At 43.9% G+C, this 15,939-nt stretch overlaps 1 protein-coding gene across 4 annotated transcripts in view; it reads right to left on the bottom strand.

Moving 5' to 3' along the window:
• Nolo (ADAMTS-like no long nerve cord) overlaps nt 1-14,070 on the bottom strand; it is a 295,981-nt gene extending 281,911 nt beyond the window's left edge. For 2 of the 4 annotated variants that reach the window (XM_076423268.1, XM_076423270.1), the window contains exon 1: nt 13,524-14,070. In XM_076423268.1, coding sequence (XP_076279383.1) covers nt 13,524-13,547 — 24 coding nt within the window. In that variant the 5' untranslated portion in view covers nt 13,548-14,070. The remainder of the gene's footprint in view (nt 1-13,523) is intronic. The other 2 variants (XM_076423269.1, XM_076423267.1) reach the window with 1 other exon arrangement.
• Between the last annotated feature and the right edge of the window lie 1,869 nt (nt 14,071-15,939).

The following is a 15,939-nucleotide window of genomic DNA, read 5'->3' on the forward strand; positions in this document are numbered from 1 at the left end:
AAACGTGTAAAAAAATATTTTGAAGACCGTAATATACAAATTTTACCATGGCCTGCGAGGTCTCCAGATTTAAATATAATAGAAAACATATCTGAAGAATTTTAGCACGTGCTGTATATGGAAATCGGAAACAGTTTTCGTCGGTGAAAGGGTTGAAAGCTCTTATTGAAGAAAATGGGCCAAATTAAGTCAAGATCAAATAAAAAATTTATATAAATCGATACCACGACGATTAATTGAAACTATAGAAAATAAAGGTAGCACAATACATTACTACTAAATAGAAAAAAATGTTTTTCATTAACTTCCACCGATTTTTTCTTACGTAAAATTTGTTACGTAACATTGTCTTATAGTTTTGTCGCGCCTTATTTTATCAAAAATTAGAAATTTTAATGAAACTTTTTTCAATCTAATTCAACAACATTGCCGCTATGGAAATGTATGTTACTTTAGTTGATTCTTTGGATTAATGACGAAGTGTAGGTGCACGTGTGTAAATCGCGCAATATTAGCAAACGACTTCCCAGTAAGAAGAAGGTCGCGATAGTTAGAGAGGTCAATCGATCACCGATGAACGAATAAAGAAAAATCCATCGAGCCGGGGATCGTGACTTCGTAGGAATGTCGGCCACGCTCGGAAGCACAGTGAGCGAGACGCGGTGGTAGTTCCACGTTTTACGATCCGGTAGCAACGAGAATCCCCGAGGACTGCAAGATTTTCGTGATCTCCGGGGCTTTCGCTGTGCAACCAAGGAGTACGGGGGGTGTGGGCGAGGAAGTCGCGAGCGAAGTTGAAAGGGTGAATCGATTCGGAGAACTCTCGCGCGAGGGAGAAAATTCCATTTTCATAATATCTGACCGGGGATTTCGCGCGACCACTGGACAAACATTTGCCCCGGCGAACGCGCGGAAAATTCGCCGTTTGTAAACACCGTCGCCGTTGCGAAACTGCCGTCTCTCGTTCGATCGTTATAGCGTCCCTTATTTATAGACGTTCTTAGGAGGAAGGTGCGTGGGCGTTGGTGAAACACTCGGCGAGAGTCTGTAGAAAGCTGAGTAAGACTATCAATCACGAAGAAGCTGGCCAAGCAGGGGTGGCGCCTAGCTCCGGGCTGCTTTGCGAGCTGCCCCCGCTGACGTTTACGTGGATAATTGCTTTTCCGGCACGTGTGCACCGAAGACGAGACGCAACATTGACGTCGGCGTCGTAGTCGTCAGGCTGGACCATCTTCTGAATACCTGACGAGGGGAACGAGGTTTAATCGCGCACGATAAATCGGCCCCTGTATGTATGCAACAGCTGTTTACGCGTTACCAGCGTATCACGCGCCGTCCGGCGCATCCCGATGCAGTTGCTGCTGCGGTGTGCCTTCGAGATGATGCACGGTGCGTTAGTAACGGACAGAAATTTTAAATCAACTCTTAACACCCACAAGTAAAAAATGTCCACATAGGGTGTTTCACTGGTAGTATATACTTGTTATTTTGATGTTAGTTCGTTCGCTGTTTTACTACTGGAACGTGTATGTCGCACAAAAAGCCCCGACTTACCAGTCGCATTTCAGCAGTCACCTCGAAGAAAATCAAGAAAAATTTACGGGACCTTGAGGATGTAGAACAGTGGTGGAATCCAAGAAGCATTGAAGTTCCATGGTATATTCTGTACGAGGTCTTATGCTATCAATAACAGTGATCGGGAAAAAGACAAGTCGGGCGCGTTCCATTTGGGTGAAGAATCCGTTGCCAAATTACCAGCACTAGTCGGCGAGGAATCGAGGATACAATGCACGGAGTATCTCGATGGTGCTGGTCCATTACCAGCTCAGAATGATGAAAGGAGCCTAGGCACAACCACTGTCTCGATGTTCGGTCGAACGATGCTTGTTCCGCGTCATCTGAAACGTCTTGCCCATATCGATTGGCGCTAGAGGATCCATAAAACGCGAGAGTGGCTATTACCGAGGGGGAGCATTGTGCTTCTTTGGCACGTAAACCAGTCACGAAGTTACCCACGTCTACATTCCGGCTCGTCGTTACGTTAATCGTCACCGGTGTCTCCGCTTCGACGTCTTCTTTTGACGCGGCACGTCATTTTATTATAACTAAACCGCGAATCTTCTCTCTCGTCGTTGAAATATTAAAATTATTTGAATATTATAATGTTCTGTAATCGTAAATAACAGCGTGCATAAGATTAATTTTTCCAGTTTCACGTGAGCTACAAGGTTCGTGGATGTCGCAATGGTAGCAAACGCATTAATTACACCAAGTAGGAGTCGGTAGAGGTGCAACGGAGATTTCAAGGATCGGTATGACGGTTTCCGTGATTCATAGATCGTTCCGTAATCTGCGGATCCCCGGTGCATCCGAGGAGGGTACTCGTCGATTGGCAGACGACAGAATCCGTAAAACGTGAGAGCGGTCGTTAGAGAGATAAGCTCTCCAGGGAGCTTCCACAGTTAAATGCTCTCTCGCGCGTGGTCACGCCGGTCGGCCGTAATCCTTTTAGGCCGGCAGCCCTACCTTCGGTTCTTAAAACATTTTCTGTACAGCACGGGGCTTAACGGCTTACTACTTGAGGGCAATCTGTAAAGTGCCCGCTAGGACCAGCCGAGTCGCTCCTCGACCCATTAACAGGCCACTTACCGCCGGCCCGAATACAGACTGATCGAACGGACCGGCGAACGATCGCTGCTGCCTCGAGAATCGGCGTAACGAGCCTGCAGCTTCTCCTTTTGCACAGATTTCAGCGAATGTGCATCCTCTCCCTTGCCTGTTTTCGACACCGAGGACATAGTTGCACGGCTGCTTAGTGATTTATTGAACTCAATTGTAATTACGTCTACTACAATCGTCGGCTCACGAACGGCCACGCAAAAATCCCGCAATCTTAAATGTATCGAAGAAAAGTAGAAAAAGGTTCAACCTCATATCTGCAAACACAATTCATAAATCCCACTCCAACTCCATCGAAGATCTTCAAGAAGATCGTGATCGAACGGAGATATCAGTCAGAAAGATCAAGCTATTGCATCCAGCTAGATCTTCAGAGACGATACCGGGTAGACGTATATCCTGCAGAACAATACAACTAGATTTTCGCCGTCAGTGTCCTGACATCGGCATCCTTCGAACCTCTAATTACGACGTTCGGAGAGAGCCGGCGTAGCACTTCGACCGCCGGAAGACAACAGGTTGCGAAAGGTACAGGGCGGGGATTGCGAACGGGGACAAACGCTTGTGCATGTCTTTCCGCGGGATCGGACGCTTGTAATTCCGCTCGCGAGCCGGACGGTCATTCCGGCTCGTTAGAAAACGAACGTGGACGAATTTCCTCGGACAAAGCGTGATCACGCTTGGCCAGACAACCTTTGCCGGTTCTGCCAGAAGCCGTGAACAAGCACCACCTGACAGAACTACGTGAACAAGCCGTGCTACAAGCCGCAACAAGCTGTCTCAAAACCCTGCCCGAGAAATTGGCACGTACCGTCGCGACCTGTGCTAGAGGGTTTGCAAACTCCCCGAGAAAATAGCCACGCGCACTGTCACCATCCGCACATCACCCCCCAGGAAACGACGGTTCCTTGAAAACACAGATGGTACTGACGTCACGGGGATGACCCCGTCCAGGATGACTGTTCTGGGATGATAGCTGCAGCCGTGAATCATTTGCTGCCCTGAGAATGACAACCAGAGAGCAATGGGGTTCCATAGATTACTCGAGAACGCCGTTGGTTTCACTTTCGTATAATGACGGATGAATCCAATAAAATTAATGTTAATCTTAAAGCAGTAAAAAAAATTAAATCAACTTCGAAAAAACGCACTAAAAAGTATGAAATAATTTCCATTTAATTTATGTGAATATACACACGAACTGGAATACAATACAATCTTTTCGCAGGCGGCGCAAAAATTAAGAATTGCTGATTATGATTTTATTGCAATATGATGGACTTGGAAATCAGTAGGTGGAAAGAGAAGATACATTAATATGTGAAAGCATGTAGAAGAATTTAAGGATTTTCGTAATTGGAATTTCATAAAAAAAAAAAAGTGTCGAAAATTTTCAATTTTGCGCCGCCTCCGAAAAGATTGTATTGTATTTAAGTTCGTGTGTATTCGCATAAATTAAACGGAAATTATTCCATACTTTTTAGTGCGTTTTCTCGAAGTCGGTTTAATTTTTTTTTATAAAATTGTTTTATTTCACACTTTTTAGTGGAACGAGCAGAATTTGCGGAACACCGTAGGATGGTTTTTCGGACTTATTGGTTATTTGCAATAAAAACCGCAAAGAATGAAAATATGCAAAATTTGTTTTCAAGGGACCACCCCGGGGACATACTCTGGAAGATGCAGAAGGCTTCGTTGCGATTGGTCCATCCATCTCGGCGTAATCGGTGAACATACATAGAAAAAAAGTGAAAAAAAGGCACATACGTCGGTTAAAAAAGGTTAAAGAAGATCGGAAAATGAAACAGCGAATCGCAAGAGGGTCACTAGTCCGAAAATGGCAATAAACAATTCGACCGCGATTAGCATTGTCTAATTGAAGGCTCGTGTTCCAGAATTGAAATCGGCACTCCAACAGATACGCGGCCGATTCTATGTAAAGTAGCGCGTCAAAGGCCTACAGATCAAGTTGTTCCGTGAGTCCCAGTTACACGGCTACCCATGGGAAATCTCAGCGAGCATCTCCGACGGCGCAACCCCTGAGTCACTCGAAAGGCATAAGGAAACATTCTATAGATACGTCTACGAGTGACTGGTGCACCGAGATCGGTAATGGTCGCGAGAATTTCCAGAGGTCTCCTCGGACTACGCTGGCTTTCTCGGCGCCGCGAACTGGTATTCTGATCCGGCGACCTGGGTCGATTCAGTCTTTTGATTAAATTTTCTCGAAGACCACAGGTAATCTCCTGCAGCCACTATCGCCACGATAATCAGCCGGGCCTCTGTGAATAATCTATCAAGCCCCGCCATAATAGGATTTCGGAGACAATAGCCTCCGGTGTTGTTCCCCGATTTACTGTGGATTACTCCAATTTTTCATTGCGTCTTCGATTGAGAAAAGGGAAAAGACTCTTCACACATGATACGACTACTTGACTCGATTATTATAATTAAGGAGCATAACTGATTCCACACACTTTAAATCAGAACAACTTTTTTATGAATGGACCAAACGACTTCAATTTCTCTGTAAGGCTGGAAGAATTAGTTTAGTAAATGACGTGTAAAAATATGTTGGACAGATGCATTTGGACGGAATTGTGAAAACCAATAGTAAAAATTGATTTTTACAACTTTTCTAGTTGGTACAATAACGAAAATTTAAAAGATGCGTCTGGTCAACTGGTATAAATTATATACGCTCTGAAAATTTCATTGAAATTGGTTAATTGGTTTGCGAATTATAAACGATCAAAAATGGTAAAACTTGCCACTTTATGGTAAACTACAAATTACCACTTTGGATTGTTTATAATTCGTAAACCAATTAACCAATTTCAATGAAATTTTCAGAGCGTATACAATTTATACCAGTTGACAAAACACATCTTTTAAATTTTCGTTATTGGGCCATTGGGCCAGCTAAAAAAGTCGTAAAAATCAATTTTGTCAATGTTTAAGGATCCATATATCAGATGTTATACAAACGACAATCAATAAACGACTGACCAAACAAAACGCTCCCTCATGCACACTAATTTCTGTATCTCGTTTATAATCGAATTCACTTCATACATTTTGCCTCTGACTCACTATGTTTCTTTCTAATTCTCACCACACATATTCACATGTTTATAATTTGAATTTTTCTAACCGATTCTTCAACACAGCAATTCCAACTGTGAACATGGTCTAATAATTTCGTTTGGAATTATAATGTAAAAAGAAGATTTCTGAGCTTCCCTTTGCTACAGCACAATTATTGAAAGTCGTATTAAAAGAAGAAAGAAATTTCTGTTTGGCTCCTGTTTTGTGCAACGGATGCAGACAATGTTTACCCTGCACAAGAATCCAGATGAGTCTACTCATCACTGGACGGCAGGCCTTTATGCAAATCTTCGTTTCCAAAGACTATTTATTCTATCTGGTTTTTAAATGAAGAAATTCATATTTTATAAAAAATGAAATTGAAGTCTTTTCAAACAGAACGCAGCCATTTGGACAATGCCTCTAACGATTTCGGTCAAACAGTTTCCGGCAGAAGCTTCAAGAATTAAAATAAAAGAAACCGGACTGCAAACAGTGGCGGAAGGTTCAGAAAGTACTCTTTGACATCGAAGTCCAGCAGCAACCCTTTCGCTTCTCGGCCTGATTCCGGTGAAGCGATGCTCGTGCATAATGACGCCGCGCGGATATTTGCATACCGTTGATCCGAGAACGCGTGATCAATACGAGGGAAAGAATAATTGTGTGTAAAGCGTCGCCACGTTCTCCAAGAACCTTCGAGCCACTCGTGATCCGCCCGGTGTCGTCATTAACACGGCAAGCACTTCACGGGTTCTTTTAGCAGACTTGCCACATCACCCCCGTACTCCTAACACCCTTTTCCAACCTTTGACTTATCTGTTTTCACGCCCCCGTTATCTGTTCATCTCTTGCCTGGACTTTTATTTGTTGGCTTTTCGCTGCCGGTTTGGCTCGTGCTGATTCCCGAACCTATTGTCCGAGAAGACACCCACCCCGAGAGCTCTTTCGGCCAGGTATTATACAGGGTGGTCCGTAACTGGTGGCACAATCGAGTCCAACGCGATTCTATGACAAAAGCATTCTCGTTTTTGAGGAAATCAACTCCAAATCGCATGTTTCTTCAAATTTACCATGATAATTGTGGGCGTATAAGGTATAAAAATATATAAAAAACAACATTTTAAAAACCACACTTATATTAAAATGCACTAAAAAGGAGAAAATAATTTTCTTAGACATTAGTTACTATAACTGTTTCCTTTATCTCGATCGACAATTTGTTAACAAAGTATATTGACGTTTTCAGCGCACTGGTTCGATCTGATGTTACTAACTAAGCAATTTTGCAAATTACCACAAAATTTTCAACGTTTCGGTGTATTTTTAAACCGAATTATTAGTTACTATAAATAAAAGCGTGGAGCGCTAAACTATATTGACCTAATCTTCGTGGGCGCTCCACGCTTTTATTTATAGTCACTAATGTCTAAAAAAATTATTTTCTCCTTTTTAGTGCATTTTAATATAAGCGTGGTTTTCTTTATCTATTTTGTTATTTTCTACTTTTTAGTCTTTTTCAAATGGAACGCAAGATACAGTAATACTGGTATGAAATAGTAAGATATATAGAAACGCAAGATATGAAAATACGCGAGATAGAATGAGGGGATGACTCAGAGAGACGACGTCTCTTGATGGAGTCCGAAATTGTCCGAAATAGAACTGAATGAACGGAACACCACACTGTCTGAGCTCCTTCGGTGCGAAATGGGTCAGTGGAGTAGGGAGCGCTGGCGCCCAGAGTGGGGATCGCTAAACGCGATGACGTACTACCGAACGTCGACGAGGTGTGTCGGTTAATATTAAAATGTTTTTTTTTCTCCTGAACGCACAGTTTTTTATTTAATTTGTTTTTTAATATTGCATTGTCATCCAGTTCTGAGCTATGTTTAAAGTTTCAAGTCTCTAGCTCACCGGGAAGTGGTTTAAAATTCGATTACAAGATTTGACGCATACAACAACAACCACGACAACTTGGCAAGCTAATATAAGCGTGGTAAAAAAGTTCAAGACACTTCATGCTTGCCAGAAATTTTGTCAGGGTCGTGAGAGACCCCATGGTAAACATGATGGTAAATATTTCCAATAATTGCTGACGTAATACAATTTCAACTCTGATCATGAGAGAAATGCTGTACACAAACATTCACAGCAATTACCACAATTAATTTATTTACGTTCGCTGAAAGTATAGAGTTAATTTTCCTGAAAACGAAGCGCGCGTTCGATGAATAAATTTCATTATTTCCTCTCGTGGAATTGCACTGTGCCCGATTGTACCACCAGTTACGAACCACCTTGTATGTAGGCGAGGGTGCGAGGCTAGCGATAGGTTCACCTACAGTGAAGAAGAAGAGGCCTTACAATGGCCGGTCGACGGGGGCTATGTCTACCGGGGTGGTCACGCAAAATCGCCGGCTCATAAAGCAGACTTTTGTCCAGGAACTTGGCTTCCCGACCCCTCTCGAAAGGTGAGAAAAGTTCGTGACACAGGTAACCGAGATCCTGCCATTGTCCTGCGAGATTAGGGGCCCATCGCCGGCGTTTGTTTACCGACGGACCGAAAACAGGGTCGGATTTATCGGAGCGGACGAGAGGTAATTCGCTTCTAAACACTTAAAAAATAGCCCGTAATATCACAAAAATTTTCGAAGTCAATGAAAATGTATTTCATCTTACAAATGGAGAACCCCAAGTGTCCGACTTCGATTTTGATCATTTTTTGTGAGACGACGGTATATGGATCCCTAATGATGTCTGCAAACTATTAGGTGTAGTTACTCAATAGTTTTAAAGATATAAACAATTGAACTTTCATACTTTCGAAGTTTCATTAGCCGTGTAAGCAGGTTGCGTGAAAGTTCAATTGTTTATATCTTTAAAACTATTGAGTAACTACACCTAATATTTTGCAGACATCATTAGGGATCCATATACCATCATCTCACAAAAGATTATCAAAATTGATGTGGGACACTTGGCGGTCCTTCGTGAATTCGATAAGTCAGAAACAATGTAATATTATTCTGAAATTCTTGTAATGTTTTCACAGTGTTGTATTTGATCTAAACAAATCAGAACCATTGTTAAATTGTTGCTAAAATAACAACAGTTCTTGGCTAACATTCTACAACTTATTTACGCTCATCAGGCCCGCCAATTCGAGCTCGAACAGAACCGAAAGTCAGAGGGTGAGGTTTCCGAAGAAAATTGCAAAGAAGAAGACCAAAGTGGTCCGACGTTTTACGGTACAAGAAAAGCCTGCACAGCTCAACGAAGCTACTACTATAGTCGATCAATAAAAGAAGAAACTTGCGAATTAAACTTTGTAAGACTCCTTCGACTTTCGTTTGGAAAGGCGAGGCTTTCGTTTGTCCCAAGCATCGAGCAAGCTCTTGGCTTTCGGTTTCGTTAATAAATCACGCTATTTAGAATAGCAGCTTGCATTGCACACAAAGATTTCGGAGCCGAAACGGTGCGGCTGTTGTCAACGAAATTCCTCCGTTCGCGACACCGTATTCAAATCCCTTTCAAGTGTATAATCTCGTTATCGCGAATGTCCTATTGTAGTTAATAATCGCGCGTACGGATTGTGTCTGAGGCGTAAATCGCACAGTGGTCGTAGCCGTCGATTTTCGAAGTAAGTAAGCGTACCTCGCAAAGCACTAGAGACCTTCGTTTAATGTATTATTAAAAGTAACTATCCTTCACGCATATGGTCGATCACGTCGCGATGGAAATTCTCAATCCGAGTCGATAAAAATGAAAAATGGACAAATTATCCGAAATCTAACGTAACCTGGATTTATTGAAGAATTTTCGGACTATGAATTTATTACAAAAATGAATAGAGCGAATAATAACCTGTAAAGACATTAGAAGAATTTAAGGATGCAGTTATATCACTTTTGACTTATTAAAATTGTTAAAAGAGAAAATATACATTTTCATTTCGTACAAAGATCCAGAGTTGAATTATACGAATGAACAAAAATCATTTCTTGCTTTCGTGGAAAATTTTTATGGGCGAAGTTAACGTTCATAGAAAGATGGATGAAGTGGGAAGTTGATGGATCATTTTCATATCGATAGATTTCCAGCAGGGATGGAAATAAACAGTCTTTTCTTTCTAACAAAAATTCCGTTCGAACTTGTACGGTTCATCGACAAAAATATTTGTTGCTGAGGAATTTTCATGAAACGAAATCCTACTCTTAGGAACTTCTTTTAAGAGCGTTCTCGCGGAGCAGATAGTTTATGATCTGTAAGAAAACTTCCATGGAAACGAGTTATGTTGAAATGTTCGTTAAACGTGGTTCCATAAAGGGAACATAAAAGGGCTTTTAACCGCGAAGTATCTCTACGCAGATGTTATAAATAAATAACATATTCAGAATGTTGCGATTGACGAAGAGTTACTGATGCTGTTCAGTGGACTATCAGTACAAAACATATGAATGGAAACGTTCAATAAATAAAATAACTCGGAGCGTTCGAATAACTCAGAACAGAAACGATGCTTTATTTTACGAAATTATACTGGTCTATGGGAATTCACCAGATTTGAAGCGAATCAAAAATGTATGGAGTATCTGCGAGGCCAGAGTAGTCAAAATGGGTTGCATCACCACAAATACATTGATCGAAGCAGTTACGCGTGTACGGCGTCGGGATGAAAACATTTTGACAGATTGCCAAACATTAATTGATTCTATGCCGAAGCGAGTGGGGAATCTCAATGGAACCAAAGTAGGACATATTTTACCAGGTTTTTTTATTAACAAACCCATGTGCAAATGACCAAGAGCGTCAGCCAATCGATAGAGTCTAATTCCACGATCGAATCTAACATTTTTTAACAAAGGCTTCTTAACTTTGTTTCCAATAAAACAGCCTGTATTCGCATTAATTCGAAGAGTGCCGTATCTCGTTGGAGGAGAAAGAAAAAAGAACGGAGAGGCGGGCTTTTCGAGGCTCCGAAGTTCCGTGGAAGTCGGAATCATCGCGAAACAGGTCCAAACGGCATGCATTAGATGTTTGCACATTCACGAGTTCTTTCGTAGCCCTGCCGGCAAACGGCGGAGCTTTGGAAGCTCCGAGAACTCTCCCCCGCCGGTATTGTATGTAGCGAAGCGTGGTAGCTCGTAAGTTTCGGCCAAGTTTCAGAAGCGTCAAACAGCAATGGCCCGAAATTCGCACAATACGACTCCGAAAGGCATTCAACTTTCTTCGCGGAAATCGGGACGCCAGTCGCGATTGCGTCAAAACGGCTCTATCAACTTCCTCGAACGCTAAACATTAATTAGTGCGCGCTTGAAGCTCTCTCTCTCTCTCTCTCTCTCTCTCTCTTGGCCTCTATCCCGGAGAGAGAGCGAGAGAGAGAGAGAGCTCGACATATAGTTTCCTTGCGCGGGAACCGGAAAATCCGTTTGTCAATCGCGATATTAATCGACGAGATTTCGCGACGGTAGCTTCGGGGAAGGGAAAAATTTTCGAATTACAGGTCACGAAAATTGAAATTGATTAATATGCAGCTACGTCCCGACGCAGGGAGAGGGAGAGAGAGAGAACGTCGAGCGCACGCGGCGGATAACGGCCTCGAATCGATAATAATTTGCCCCGCGTTTAATGGGACCGTAATCAACGGCCGGTCTCGCGAAATCGCGCTTTGTCCGCGGATTTAACTGGCATTTTTCCCTTATTATTTTCGTGTGACGATTCTAGGTGTAGCCTGTTCCGCGCGCCGCGCGACCTAAATATCGCACGAGCTCGGAAAATTGATCATTCATCCTGAGCCGCTAACGCAGCCAGCCCCGCTTTCAAATTTTACCATTCGCCAGCCCGAATTTCTGAACCCAAATGTCTGCCGCAGAACCATCCCCCGACGTATCAGCCAACGAAGAAAGTTCCTGCCATTCCAATCAATAGAAATAAATGATAACCGGGGACTCTCTTGGCTTATAAACTGCCACTTTGAGCCTCGTCTATCATCAGCGTCAATTTAACACACTTTTCCACTGATTTGCCCCGCTAGTGGAGGGGATATTCGTGTTTCTTAGATCGTACAGTTCCCGTTTTTGTATTTACTGCAATGATAACAGGATTGATCTAGCCAGATTTCGTAGAATTTTTATGGTAACATGTACGTGAATGAAGAAGTGTGCTAAAAAAATTTTCGAGAATATATTTCAATGACTTTAGTAATTGTAAAAGAAAATACCCGAAGTCCAGGTAGTTCTTGTGTCACACGTATCTATTTAATTTTACTTCATGTTTTCATAGTCAAAAAGACGACTGCGAATTGAATGCATTTTCGACAAAAATGGGTTAGTGTAATTACTAGACTGAGGATCTTTATGCATTTATAGGAAAATTGAGTAGATGAAATTCGAAATTGTTGGAAAATTGTAAAAATTGCAGATGTCGATATATGATTTCTCTTCTATTAAAAAAATTAAGGGAAAAAGTAACATTCGATTTATTTTCTATTTCTTGCAATCGATGCAGATAATTTTTATTTTGCATAAAGATCCGCAGTCTAGTAATTACAAATAGCATGAAGATAAAAAAATCTCAAGAATATCAAACACATTTCGTTTGACAGAGGTCTATAAATAATCATGAGCACGCGAATGTGCAACAATGGAAAAATTGCAATTCTAGAATATAGGAACAGAATTGATGAAAACATAATAAAAAATCTCGTTACACGCTTGGAAAATCGTATTTATTATCCGACCCGTGACGGCGGAAACGTAACATAAAACGTAATATTTTTATTCCTGCAAATAAAATAATATTCGTTGGTATATTTATGGAACTCGGATTAAACAGCAGTTTTGCCTTTTAGTTTGCTATTATAACAAACTAACAGTACTGCTACTATTTATAACAATATTATACTGCCATCTATTCCGAAATAGTTGAAATGTTTCAATGGATTGGTATACGTATAACAAATATTATGTTTCCAAAGAGGGGCAGGAAAGGTTAACAACATCAATCCCAACAAACATCCGAAACTCTTAGCAATCCACTTTTCTCGCTGGCATTTGCACCCTCGGCGAAAGGAGTCCGAATCCGCAAGTGGATAATGGATCCGCCGTCGTCAGCGCATTAATATTAATTAAATCCGGACAATATTACACGAAACTGGGAAACGTCATATTTAAGAGATCCAGCTGCTCAAAACTCCATCCGGAGAGTCGAGCGCGTCGGCGTCCAAGGATCTCAGGTGTCCCAATCGGGTGGGACCCGCTCGTCGAGCTTCCAGGAGGATTGCTGTCCCCGAAAAGTCTCGGAATCGACATAGAACGGGTCGCGTGCACCGACTGACCTCGTTCGCTGAAGAGAGTCACGTGGCCTGTCCGGTAATTTTGCCATCCGCGAGCTTAGAGGGTACCGCGAGCTGGGTTTAGAACGTTGAAAGACGAGGAAAGACTATTCGCAGCGAGGTCCCATGGGACCCAGGTATCTCAAGCCTACATGGGCACCAGAAAATGTGCCACGTCGTTGGCAGATTAAAGCGACGACGGTGGTCTTTGATCCGCGGCAAGGCGGTAGGCAAGAAAGAGGGAAGGCGAGCGTAAAACGCGAGCGTTCCGAGACAGCGGACGCTCTCCGGAGACTCGCTTTTGCCGTGAGAATAACGACAATCAAATGGAAGGGGGAGAGCGTAAAGAGGTCTCTTCAAGAAGAAGAACATCGCGCAGGACACTTCAATCAGAGATAGGAAGAGAATCCGTTCTGATACTCACGAGAGCGAAGTAGGACTTCCTCATGATGGCGATTCCCAACGGTGATCACCTCCTACGTGATTCCCAGAGCGAGTCCCTAGTTGTTCCTGCGACACGGAAAACGCTCGACACTGTGTCCCTTTCGTCAGAGATCCTCGACTTGCCGGCGCGTACACACTGCACCGTCCGAGGTAGGGCGCATCGAGGATCAAGTCGCCGCGAGCCTACTGCAACGCGATCACCTGAATACGTTCTCACACTTTAACACTGATCACCCTCGCTCGAGCATCGCCACTCTCCTCCGCTACCCCAGACCACGTGTCGGCGGGAAGACCTGCACCGTCAGCTGTGATTTCGAGAGACAGATATTCGGAGAACACGAGATGTATCGTCACTGAGGTAACGCAGATGTCCGCGGCGCGCGGTAGCGATCTGTCGATCCGCGGCTCAAACGCAAGGGTTGCGCGATCGCAGCACACGACACCCGATGAGAATCCGCACGTGACCACGAGGCTCGCCGATGTCGTCGGGCCGAAGTGCGCCGCACGAGTGTCGGCCTTAACGTCTCGAAAGCGCTTGACGTTGGCGCCCGTGCGGCTAAGGTGGGGGCTGGAGGGGTTCGCGGAGAAACACAGTCTGCCCTTCCCCCCACCCCCACCTCCGCCACGTCTAACCAACACCAACCCTCCCACACCCCCCACCCTGTCTCTGTTTCTCTTTTCTCTCCCGCCTCCGCGCTCTCTGTCGCCCCCTCTCGCTCACTCTGTCTTCCTCTCTCGCCCTCTTTCGCTTGCACCCCCTTGGTATACCGCCGACCCCACGTCCACCCACTTCGCGTTGGTGCCGAGGTTGGAATAAAGTGCTGCCGTAGGGGTGGTTTGGCCGCACGACCGAAGAGGGGTTGGCAGCGGGGAAAAGAACGGAGAAGCGAGACCAGAGAGAAGGAGACCGCACGATATATAGCTCGTGGCGATCGCAGGAACATCGTCGAGACTCGTTTCACGGGCAGGTGAGAGGGATGAAGGGGTGTTTCTTGTTTATTTCCAAGGAAGCGCCGTACCGCTAGTCTTCGAATTTTAGATAGCGACCGGTTGCTATTCCTACGGGAAACGCGGACTCGAGGAACCTCGTGCATGCATCGTTAATAAAAATCTACCCTTGCGGGATTAACCCTTCGTGAATGACGGCTGTGTTCTTCACGACGATTCTTAAACGCGGTGAGTGACGCTCCAGGAGATTCGAGGAGAATGCGCGATAATCTTCGCGGGATTGACGGGGGTGGCGCGGTTGCGTTACAAGGGAGGAGGAGCACAGGTCGAGATAAGGTAGTGTATTATGCTCTCGGGGGTTGTGTTTCTGGAACAAAGGGGAGAATTTCGTTCTGAGAAACTTTTCAGTTTCCCGCGCGTCGCTTAAGTCTAGTCCTCGGTCCTGGAACTTTCTGGTAATTATTATCCGTTGTACCAGGCGCGTTACAAAAGGGCGCGAGAACTTTGTTGCGAGGAAGTGGCAACGAAGAATAATCCTCGTCTCTGCCCCGTGGAAAAAATTAAGAGGACCGGACGGACCAAATTCAATTCCGTCTCCGGACACTTGTAAACGAACGACGTATTTCAAAGTAAAAAAGTAAGTTTGCCCACAACTTGCGGATAATATAAAATTCGAACGAACGATTCTTGAACTAGTCCGAGAGAAATTAAGTTTCCACCTTTTTCCGACATCAACAGAATGTTCCTTGTATAAAAAAAACCCTATTTCCACATGTTGCAATAATTAGGTATCAAAAGACCTGTGTTGGCCAAGCCAATGGGAGCAAATGAAACGGCGGTGCCCGTAAAATTACAAAACAAACAGCATTTTAACGCGTGACAGGCAATTCGTCGTGACGCAAATTGTTATTCTAACTGTTGAAATATTTTATTAACAGTTTGTTTAACGGGTCGATCGGCAGAATTGTCGGACATATCGGCGCATTTATAAAGGCTCGATGAACCGCGAACAATTCCGAATGTTCACCGTTTAATCGAGTAAAAATGGTGACCCGAACTGCCGGAGCCGTTCTCGTCGCCAGAGTGAAGGTAACGCGTTTTTCCAATTGAAATTTTTATCGTACGGCAAGGGGGGGGGGTGTATATTTTCTAGAAAAAAGGTGAAATGAAAACGACGCCCCTCCCTCCCGACCCAAAAAAGGACCGTTTAACAATTTGCCCGGATCCGCTGGTGGCTCCAGGTCGCACGCACCATTTCTCATGTGCGCGCCGCGCACGCAGAACAAATAGACGTTCGATTCGGCGCTCGCGAGAGCGCACACTTGCGCACACTAGCGGCCGGACGTACACAGGTACACAGTACGGAGAACCGGGTCAACGTTTCGATTAACGTTCATCAAACAACGAACGCACCGCGGGTACACGACAGTAATCATTTCTCCGCTGAC

This window comes from Lasioglossum baleicum, chromosome 5, assembly GCF_051020765.1.
Source record: "Lasioglossum baleicum chromosome 5, iyLasBale1, whole genome shotgun sequence".
NCBI classification, from domain to species: Eukaryota; Metazoa; Arthropoda; class Insecta; order Hymenoptera; family Halictidae; genus Lasioglossum; species Lasioglossum baleicum.